This window comes from Scophthalmus maximus, chromosome 22 (assembly GCF_022379125.1).
Source record: "Scophthalmus maximus strain ysfricsl-2021 chromosome 22, ASM2237912v1, whole genome shotgun sequence".
Taxonomy (NCBI): domain Eukaryota; kingdom Metazoa; phylum Chordata; class Actinopteri; order Pleuronectiformes; family Scophthalmidae; genus Scophthalmus; species Scophthalmus maximus.
Window position 1 is genome coordinate 2,152,792 of NC_061536.1, and position 11,487 is coordinate 2,164,278.

The 11,487-nt window shown below is 42.3% G+C and overlaps 1 protein-coding gene across 1 annotated transcript; it reads right to left on the reverse strand.

The window, feature by feature from the left end:
- Positions 1–7,778: 7,778 nt before the first annotated feature.
- LOC118292099 (protein ANTAGONIST OF LIKE HETEROCHROMATIN PROTEIN 1-like) lies at positions 7,779–8,913 on the reverse strand. The gene is made up of 2 exons (XM_035620785.2): positions 8,385–8,913; positions 7,779–8,285 (listed from the first exon to the last, which is right to left on the reverse strand). Exons 1-2 carry the CDS (start codon positions 8,497–8,499, stop codon positions 7,927–7,929), a joined length of 474 nt encoding a protein of 157 aa, XP_035476678.2. The 5' UTR covers positions 8,500–8,913; the 3' UTR covers positions 7,779–7,926.
- Positions 8,914–11,487: the final 2,574 nt, after the last annotated feature.

The window sequence follows — 11,487 nt, forward strand, 5'->3', positions numbered from 1 at the left end:
GGTTGTCTGGCCTGCTTTGAGCTCAGCCAGTGATCTTGTTTCCAATAACAAAGCTGGTAAAATATTTACGGAGGTTTTTTGTTGGAAAAAATAAGACACAACATGGGAGGATTTTTGGAAGTATGGCACATGTGCTTCTGAATTCATTTTACAGTTTTAACACATCCATTTTCTTAACTATCACACCGTCGAGCACCATGTAGATTTCACTGGATGAGTCCAATGAATGTCTGTATTTCATTGCTATTTCAAGTTATCCACTGTGTGTTTAGATATTTTTATAAAGTCTGGACCGAAGCAGTGGACCAATCCAAAATAAAGGAAAGAAAAAACTATCTTAAAGACATCTCTAGAGCCATGCCTCTACTGTGGTTAAATATTCTTGGAACTGCTCACAATATTAGGGCACAACAGGACCTGAACACGTTGCTAGGACACAATATGTTTGAAAATGTTTTTGTGTCAGCCATCAGCTTCTGTGCTACCTATTTCCCATCACCTCAATCATTTCCTTCCAGTTGATATACACACTGGGTTTAAATGTTGTGGCTGATCCATGTTTCATCACTGTGAAAGACAGCAGGTATGTCCCAACAAGAAAAATACCTTGGAATACTGCAGAGGTGGTATGACTAATGGGGGTACCGGACTGGGGTCAATGTGGCATTTTCAGGCGAAACGTACCCACCATTAGCCAGTGCCAGAGGGTTCCCTTCGAGCCCCATGCATACCATTAACCCACTCACAGGGCCGCTCGGCGAGGGAAACGGGGAATAAGGAGATTTAACCCAGAGGAGTACCACGCGTCTGTAACTGTCGACATGCGAAGCCAGATAAGTGTGAGACTCTGTTAGTGTCAGCACGTGGTGCGTGCAGGCGTGTGCGGTTATGTTTCCATATCAGCAGAGGCGTAGTCTTGCCTGGAATGTGCTCACACGCAGCCAGATGAATGAAGCTGAGGGGTCGGAGTTGAGCTGTGACAGTGGCAGCTGTCAGCACTGTGGTGTGTGTGATGTATGAGCTCATCCGTCACACCGAGGCCCCTGTCTGCAGGGGGCGGAATGGTAATCCAACATCATGTCCAATTTTTCCCTCAGTCAATTCTCATCTTGAACTGTATCTGAGTTTAATTTCCATTTCTTTTCATGTTTATACAGCTGCAGGGACACTATGGCACACATAACATGCTGTGTATTTGTATTTGTGTGAAAGCGAGGGAGAGCAAGAGAGGATGGCCATGTGTGTGTGTGTGTGTGTGTGTGTGTGTAAAAGATTGAGATAAAGCCCAGGGGAGACAATAAAAGAAAGGAATGCTGACAAAAACAACTCTAAACATCTCAAAATAACAAATATATTCCTTGCAGGCCAAAGTTGCTGATGCTCCACGTACTTTACACCAATCGATCTATACCCTTATGTCACGATTAGTAGGTGGTTAAAATAGATCTCTTTAATGGATGCAGAAACAAAAAGTTTCTCACATCAGTGCTGCTCAGTGTTGGCACAGTTGGTGATATTACTCTGGAGCCCTCCAGATGGCCACGGTGTCCGATTGTCTGTCCAGTAAATATTAAAATCCTTGTGTACTGTATGCCTATGAGTTAAAATGCAATAGTAGGAGATGTGTTACCTCATGTCCCTTCTACTCACTCCCCCTGAGGCCCACTGAAGCACATTGAGTGGTCATCACCGAGATCCCTTTATGGTTGTCCATTCTGTCCTCATGAATTACGTCTCACATAATTTCCACCTTTGTTCATGCACGGCGGTGCCGAGAGCCCTGCGTCTGAAACGCGTATAAATCAAAGAGCAGTCCACCACTTGGATTAAAGGTTTCCAGATACGAGCTGTGGTTGGAGTTATGTTGTAAAGTATGGACATGAGCGGTATCCATGCACCGTGCCAACAACACATGCAGGGCCAATCACACGGCATGACAAGTGCACATAAGGATGTTTTATATTGCAAGTTTTACGCCTCACCATGTTTACATCAATCATGTTGGAAGGGAAAGTGCCCTTCAACAACAGCGGGTTGTGTATGTTCCTACAGCAAACTGAGAGGAAGGCACAGCCCGGTGCTTCTGCTTTCCTGAGCTACACTTGCCAAAAAAATGTGCTCACTGTGAAAGTCCATGAGAGAAAGTAACAAACAAATAAGCATATCAATCATCTGTACTGAAACATCTCCTCGTTTTGTGAAAATGTGCACGTGCTTGTTTTCTTTGTCCTCGGCTGAAGGTTTTGTGTCATCCTCTGGGGTTCCACTGCGCGACGTGACAGAGCACTTTGTTTTTGGGTTGCCTTTAGAGGGCTATGGAAAAAATACCACCCACACTGGCAGTGAGTCATGCAGCAAACACATGTTTGCATAACTCAAAATAATTGCATAGCATCTATCTCCAAAAATCTAGTTACTGCATGCCCTGCTCTCCCTTTTCTCTCACCCTCTACCTTTTTTTTTACGCTCACAGTGAAAGACACAAATAAGAAAACCAATAAAGCGCAGGACTCTCAGATGGTAACAGCAGAGCTACACATCAGGAAATGATATTAATAGCACCACCTGATTCTTCCACAAGGAAGCTTGTTATGCACAGCAACCAACCTGCCACTTAGACGGAGAAAAGAAAAGTAACTAAAGGTCACTATCTATAGACGCCTGTGGGATTTGCAGAATCATGAAGGATGCCCCCTAATTAACTGTATCCTCCTCTGACAAATGCTATTTGTTTGTGAAAGTGCTGCTTTCTTTCTTAGTCTAGCTTTCTGCACACTACGGTCTTTACTTCCAACCTGCTTAATGGTGGGCAGCAGTGTGGTCACCTTGATCCTCTCTGACCGGGCTCTTCATTATCAATGGTTAATGGGACGTTGCCAATGGCAACGCTAGCAACACTTTTGCATTGGAGGGAAAAGTGGGGAAATGGAAGTTGTGGGCTTGCACAGCAAAATGGGATGTGGCAAGGAGTGGGATGCTTCATGGCATTATGCCCAACGCCGCTGCTGTCAAGTGAAGGTGTGAATTTTCCTTTAAAACAAGATATGTTTGTTGAAGGCCGAGTCATAGAGCACACTAAGATCCCAAAGGCCATATGCCCTTATTTTACTGTTGGTCCAGTGTGGCTGAATTCATTATTTTTTGGGATCCTCCAGGCTTGTCTGTGTCTTTATCACTGTCTTGTGCACGGCTGATGGTCTCTGAGGCAGCAAGGATCAGTGTTAATGCATCACTAGCACTTGTCGGGCCTGCTGGAATAGATTTTGAAGAGGATGAGAGAGGACACAGAGCTGGAGGAAATGAAGAAGCCAAGGCTTACACTATGGCCTTATTGACAGACTGCACTTACCCCTCTCAAACTCATACTCTCACAATGTCTCTCCCAACGCTGTTGTAGATGTTAACTGACTAACACAAACCTACAGAAAAAGTAGCCAGATATGGGCACATTTCATTGCCACTTTTACTTCATATACACTGATCTTAACTATTGCAAATTGTAGTTTGTGTCTCCTAGATCGCTTACATCTAGTGAATTATTGTAAAGGAGAATTAGGATTTAGAAAATGTTGAGTTTAGAAAATGTACAGCTCCTCACATTCTCACAATGAAAAACTATATCCGGGGTATGTTGAACTAGCTTCGTAGTAGAAGCACCCCGGTGGCTTCACAGTTTGGCTCGCTCAGTGTTTGAGTGTAACATTCACTGCAGCCACTCGGGCAGAGACCTGACAGGGCTTCATATTTGAAATGTTCCGGATCGGGGCAATCGGTGAGAACGCAAATATATATACCGATCTAGTGCCACGTCTTGAAAGTAGTTTGCCACAGTCCTTCAAGTCAAACTCTGAATGTTTCTGCTTCTGATTAGCCAACTGCTCCTGCTGAACCTCTCTCTCCTACAGCTGAGAGCCAGAGCCACGTCACCTCCACACAAACACAAATTATTCTATTTCACTACGACTTTTGTCAGTCACAAAGTCTGGCAAAGTCTGGCAAGCAAGCAAAACACAGACAGACCAAGAGATGACCTGCTCCAGCCAACTGGGCAGGGCAGGTGTCAGCGAGCCAAACAGAATATAGACTTGGAGAGGATTTACGTGACTGCTGTGGCTCTGGATCTATTTGTACACTATGAGGATCCTGTGGGACAGGTTTACTCAGTAATTCCAGAACCAGAACCAGTTTCTACGATCCCCAGCTGTGAAACAAGCTTCCTGAATACCTGAGGTTCATTCACTCACACGTTCACACAAAAAGAACTTCTTTCTAATCTCTAACTACTTATTTTATTGATTTTGCTTTTGTTTTTTATTGTTTTAATGCAATTTTAATGTCTTCTTATGGTTTTACTTTATATATTCAATGCCTCTGTAAAGCACTTTGAATGGCATTTTTTTATTATCTTAATGTCTTATTTTTAATGTCTTTAATGTCTTTTCTAAGCACTTTGAATGGCCTCGTGTCTAAATAAACTGCCCTTGCCTTGGAATGACACTAGCACTAAATCTGCATATAGCCATAAAAACCTGAATTATGAACACTCATGCAGCTTTCCCTCACAAATTTAAAATTCAACACTCAAAAGTTAAAAATGACACAATTCGCAAACATTTCAATGAATAATAAGCCATACGCCACAATATCTGAGATTATCGGTCTGAATTGTCATGCCTTCTATTAATCTTTAAATAAAGAACCCTCTGCTCATTTCTGCCTCTGTCTCTCTCTCCTAATCTCTCAGTGGCTTTGTCCCTTTCCCCATTCTCCATCTTACTTCTCATGTTCTACCAGTCTGTTGTGTCCAGCGTACGGCTCTTCACTGTGGTCTGCTGTGGGAGCAGCATCGGAGCCAGTGACATCAGCAGGCTTTAACAAACCGATGAAGACAGCTGCCTCCAGAATAGGCTTGCAAGCTGGAAACATTTGAAGCTGTGGTGGAGAGGAGGAGGCGGAACAACAGCCGAGCTCCTTCTCCAAAAGGCTCATTCAGCTTCGCTGTCACATGGACAGTTACACAAAATATTTCCTGCCACAAGACGTTAGACTGTGCAACACTTCACCTCTGTCTGAAAGAGACACTCTGGACTCTGTTCAACATAAATCCTGGCATATTTGCACCTTGATGTTATTGGCAATGAATGCACATACTGCACTATTTTTATGTGAATTCTTTATATGTATAATCCTTATTCTTTATATTTTTTGCAATTCTTATAATTCTACATTTGTAATTCTTATTTTTTTGTTATATTTTGTTAGGTGTGTTGTGTGACTGATACCTGCTCCTGTAACACCAAAATTTCCCAACTGGGGATCAATAAAATATCTAATCTATCTTTCTATCTATCAGTTCAGTTCACATGCACTCTTTTTACACTTCCATAAAATCACTATACATTCATATCATCAGCTTCTGTCTTTCATTCACAGTCAGTCCCATCCACCATTTCAAAACTCTCCATTTACATGTATGGTCATTATTTATTTGTCTTGCTGTTGTTCTCCACTTTAGTCCTTCAGCCTGCTCCTGCACAGCCCCCTGGGGTCTAATGCCACCAGATAATGGGGAGCTTTTTGTATTTTTGGCACATGTCCTTACGTGCACGTAGCCTTTTTTTTTCCAGACACACAAAGAAGTCTGATTGTGCGTCACCTTTAAAGTTTGGGGACTTTCAATTTCTCTTTGTTAACAATGGATGTTTGATTGACTGTTTTTAACTCACTAGAGAGGCCATGCATGCCATGTAATCTGTAATCATTGTGAATTGCTTCATGTTTCAACTTTTCCAAAGCTAAATAAAGCCAACTTTACTTGAAACAATCTCAAACTCTTAAAATATGAGCTTTGTGAAACTGACACGACAAAATTAATCCGATATCCAACAGTGAGTTGATTTATGGTGAATTACATTTATCCAAGAAGCTCTAACTTTAGCACCCTAAGTAGTGGATGGACGCTCAGCGATTTGAGGATTTCATTGAGCTCATTCTACAACCGTCTCTTCATTTCAGAGCCGCCACTGCGTTGACACAGCTGTGGTGATGCTGACACAGAGGGCTCCTGCAGAAAAGTGGAAGGTGGTTCAGCATAAGACGTTGAATGAGGCTCGTCTTTTTTTGCGGAGCACACTGCTTTTTCATCTGCTCTGAATTTCTGCATCCTCATTTTCAATTAGTGCTTCGGGTGAGAATGTCGGGTCAAAGAAGCATGCAGTAGTGGTGAGGGGTGAGAACTTTGCATCGCAGTGATCATCACGTTGGTCCATGTTTGCTTTCATTTTCTGTGCCAGGGAAGCTAAGTAGCTAAAGCCTTGGTCCTGGGTGAACTTGGACAGGTGAGCAATCAGGTCCAGGAGGGGCATTTTTTGGGCTAGAACACAGGCGTTTTCAATTGAAATATGTGGTCGATTTATCAACTTGAAATCTATTTGATAATTTGTTGATAGTTTGTTGTTTTCGGACGTCGCCATCGGGTCTCGCTAACTATCCAGCTGACCACCCAGTCAGCAGGATAGTGGCCGCCGAGAACGGCCTTATCTCGGCCAGTCCTTCTAGAATGCTCCGCTGGCACTTTCCTGGTTAAACGAGCTATATGATTCCGTTTTGGGTAAATCTAATGGTGAATAGTTGGTCGAGATTGCTGAAATGTAGTATCTGTTAGCAGAGAAATATTTTTGGCTCAAGCCAAAGTTAACATTCATAGTTTTTGGTTTGTATTTAACCCCTCTCTAGCACATTGTCTTTGTGCATTGGATCAGATGGTTGGCTTGCCTATATTCTGTAAGAAATGCATTAGTTATTCTTGATGTAATGGATTTAATATTTGAGCAATATTGGGATTACTGTGCCAGTCCTATAACCCCCCCAGTCAAGGGACAACTGAGGAGACCCATGCCCTCATTGAGTGGCGGATGGGAAATGAAACCCATTTTACAGGGAGGAGGAACTCATCCAGAAATGATAATGGATTTTTTTTTTTTGAGTGTTTATATCATTGTCTGTATGTCTGAAAAAGGCTTGGTGTAAGATTTTGCGCAGTCTACCCTAATGATTAATACAGTTTGTCACTCTTGTGTTTTTCTTTTTCACAGTGACTTTGTTACCACTTCTGGCAAATAACGGCCAAGCAGGCCAAAAAAAAAACCTAACAGACAACAACACTGATGTAGTGGACCTTGAAATAAAGTGTACTGGGCAAATGTGAATATATTCAGTCAGTTTCACAGTGTAGTAATTAAAACCCTTTTTCCAGGAGCTCAGAGATCCACCGACAGGGAAAGGGTACAGTCTGGTAGTGTGACTGCTGCTACCTGGCAGTGGTACATTATGATGGATGCTGCACTCCAGGGGCAGCACTCAATTAGTCCGCCCCTGATTGTTGCAGCAAATGTAACTGCCACTGCGGGTGGTGTGGTCACACTGGCCACACCAGAGGAAGCCAGGGCCAGTCAGCTTCCCAGAAAGAGGCCCAGGGACAGCCAGGCTCTTTTGGACTTCCTAAGAGAAGAGGCAGAGAGGGGTGAGGAGATGGAAAGAGCAGCTGTGGCGAGAGAGGAGGAGAGGGAAAGGGCAGCAACTGAAAGAGCTGATCGGTACCTGGCTCTTTTTGAAAGCCTTGTAAAAAAGCTTTAAATGAAAAAATTATGGAATTTAACCCAGACAATTCATTTTTGGAAGCAACTGTAATAACAATATTTGCAAAGTTGGAACAGGTGAACAACAGATGAACAAATGCAACACATTTACAAGCACATGCATATATAGACATAGGCAGACATAACAAAAGGACAGCATCAGAGACAGTATATTAGACATAGTTAAACAGATTTAGATTTTGATGTATATATATATGTATGTATGCCAAACATCTCCATATATGTCCAACTTCCAGTGAACATGACTATATCTAGAGAGTGTTACAGTCTAGATATAGTCATGTTCACACAGACATGCTGGCAGTCCCTCTGGTGCAGAAACGCGTGCAGCGAGTCTTTCCCGGACACCATTTCCCGACAGATCCCGGCTTTCTTCACCGATGCTGCTGGTGTTGTCCTCGCTGTCATCCGGATCCTCCTCCAACACCTCCTCCAGGATATCACCTGCTGTCACACATATGTTCTGGAGGATGCAGCAGGCACCTATCACCTTTGGGGCGAAGAGAGGCCGGATCTCCAGGGCCCGCAGAAAAATGTTCCGCCAGCGAGTCTTCAGGATCCCGAAGGTCCGCTCAATGATGCACCTAGCCTTCACATGGTGCCTGTTGTACCGGGCTGTGACATGGCCTGTTAATTAAAATTGTATTAAATGTACTGTATTACAAAGTCAGCAAACTAATAATCTGCTTTGTCTTGTGTGTCTGTGTGTTTATTGTGGGTTCTTACTTGCTACAGGCTGGGGGTATGGCGTCATGATGGCCACCGGATGCTGCAGACACGGATAGCCGCCATCTCCCAACAAGAAATATCCAGCTGGTGGATACAGCACATGCTGGTACATAGGGGATCTTCGGAGGACCAATGCATCATGCACCGACCCTGGATTGCCATTGTACACATCCAGAAATTTGCCTTTGGCATCACACACACCTTGTAGCAGCAGTGAGGGGAAGAGTTTTCTGTTAATGTAGCATCTTTTTTGTGGATTCTTTGGGGGCACAATGCGGATGTGGCACCCATCGATGGCACCAGCAGCATGGCGGAAAGCCTGGGTAGTGGGATGCTGAAGATGTCAGCAGTAACCTTGCAGGATGTCCCACAGGCCACCCAATAGATGGTTACCAGCACTTCAATCTCATGGCTCCATCCGTGGCCTTTCTTCCGGGGCAGCATCTGGACCAGCATATCAACGCTGGTCCTGGACAGCCAGAAGGCTGTCTGCTCCAGAGAAGAACATGGCCAGGATGGGCACATGTTCAAGTACTTGTGCATACACCTGCATGGGATTTGGGTCCTGCAGGGAAAAAGAGTTTTCATTTTTTTGAAAGATTGTATCATTATAAATTGGTGCTTTATTTAATATGTATATTTTTTTCTTATTCACAAGGTTTGTATTTAATATTTATTCAATTGCATTTATGAAACTTTTAACATTTATTAAACTATATCAATTGTCTGAAATTAATTTTTGATGTCTGTGTGGTATTTACTTGAGATATTTCTGTCAAAGCTCACCTATCTTCTCAGGGTCTGTCAAAAAGTATAATTACTGTACATGATTAACAATATACTACTCAGGCTAAATATATTCATGACATGAGGTACAGGTACTTATTGCATTAATGGAGTGCTGTTTGTGCACCTAATTGTGTGCACACAGGTTTGTATGCGGAATGCAGGCTAATCATTACAATATTAGATTATTAAAAGTACAAAACATCCTCTGTACCTGCCTGTTTATTATGCAGACCTTGATACAGTTAATGCAATACGGTATCCCTGGAATAAATGTTAATTCAAGCCATGTTTTAATATTGAGCTTTTAATATAATCTAATGTTGAGGTGTTAGTTTCATGAATAAGGATATACTAAAAAACACCTCTCACTAAAACTACAGTTCAACAGCACTCGTGTGTTTGTGTGTACTTAATACAGTATTATTAGATTAACAATACATTATATAGCATAATGATTAGACAAACGTACATGGGTAGCAAGACTTGCTATTAAGGCACGTCTGCTCTTCACCCCACCTCCTCAGGTGGGCAGCCTCCTCTTCAGCCTGCTGGTACAGCATCCCGACGGCGACGACAATGGCAATGCGATTTCGATCCATTTATAGTAGTTTGCAATGCTACTCTCCTCACTCACCAAAATGTCCTCCACAACCCACCACAACTTTTTTTCACCGCCACTGGCCATTATGTGTAGGCAAAACAATATATTAACATATGTTAATGATGAAAGCAAATATAACCAAGCATTGCTCAAGACAAAAAAAATCATATGGAAAATGTTAACAGCGAAACACTAAAAGACTTTACCTTTGGTTTTCCACAACCTCAGAGTTGTCATCACTCTCCTGGGATTCCTCCTCAGAACTGCTGGTGTCAGGTTCATCATTTTTAAATGCTGCCACCTTGTTGCTTCCATTATCTGTTATGACTGTCAAAATGTTATGTTTTGGTATCCCCCAGTCCTCTGTGCATTGGTCAACACAAGTCTTTATACACTCTGCAGTGTGTGGGTTGGAGATCTATTCAAGTCTCAACAATATGTGCTTCCCTTTGTTCTCCTGAGTGCAAAAAAAAACCATGCACAAATTGAATGACACAGTAAGTCCTCTTTTTGTCCATATGTCAAGGTCAATTGCTATTTTGCATGCTGTGGCGGGTCTTTCTTTGAATTTTTGTTTTTCGTCATTGTAAAGCCTGTCAACCAAGTTGTTTATTTTTGTTGTCTTGGGTATAGTGAGTCTTTTGTCAATGGACTGCATCATAAGGATGAAATCTTCATCCTCAATTGTGCGGGCAGGTAGACCTGTGCCTCCAATCCACTTGACAATCGCCTTTTCTTTGGTGATTTGTTCCTGTGAGTCGGCTTTGTATATCGATCATGAGGAAAATGCAACTGGGATATTTGACTGTGTCCACTCATCTTTGGCACCAGGTTGCTGTGTTTGAATAGTCCTCTCTGTGATCTAGAGGAGGAAAAAATTAAGAGTGGATACAATTACTCCCTATTCAGGCAGTTTAAAACCCCTACAGATTCATTAAAATGTATGGCTAATCCCTTTGAGATATTATTTTAATAATAGTATTATCATTCAGATATAACAGAATATTAAGTAGTCTTTTTCATTGAAATAAAAAACATTTATTCTAATTACACAATACAACTACCCTTTTTAAATATGCCCATCTTGCTAGAAAATACTAATTCCAGTTTGACTAGATAGTAACCTAATTGCAATACATGTTAAGGGCTTGCCATTAAGCTTCTTGTGTAAAGGCCAGTGGGTGAAATCGAATCGAGCATAATTACAAGTTTAATACATAAACAAACCCGCAGACTATCACTATAAACGTTAAGTCAACAACACGTGATGCACATTTAGATACATTGGAGAACAGAGAAGGTGCGAAGAGCTGTGTGTGTTAGCGTGGTGGAGCACAGCGAGAGGCAGGGATGCATTCCGACCCGACAGACAGACTAGATACACGTTGCCGTGGAAAAATATCATGCATTTTCAACGCCCTTCAGGCCAACACTTAACAATTTTCGTCCCGTCTCGTCTCGTCAAACGAAACACACATTTTGTCATATTTTTTATCATAAAAAATGTATTCTTAGCTCGTCAATGTCTCGTCTTCGTCATGAAAAAAAAGGTCGTTGACGAACATTTTTCATCATAGTTTTCGTCGACGAAATTAACACTGAGACACACGTTAAGAGATATGCTAGCCACAGCCGCTAGCGCTCATGGGTTTTAGCGTCCTTACTAGCATGTCCGTCTCCTATGCCGGAGGTCGGGAGTTTGAAACCACT

What these genes read in the sequence shown, in the direction of transcription:
- LOC118292099 (XM_035620785.2), bottom strand. Translation starts at nt 8,499, where the DNA reads ATGTACCAGCATGTGCTGTATCCACCAGCTGGATATTTCTTGTTGGGA. An exon ending in ATACCCCCAGCCTGTAGCAA is followed by an intron (nt 8,286 to 8,384) that starts GTAAGAACCCAC and finishes TTTAATTAACAG; the next exon opens with GCCATGTCACAGCCCGGTAC.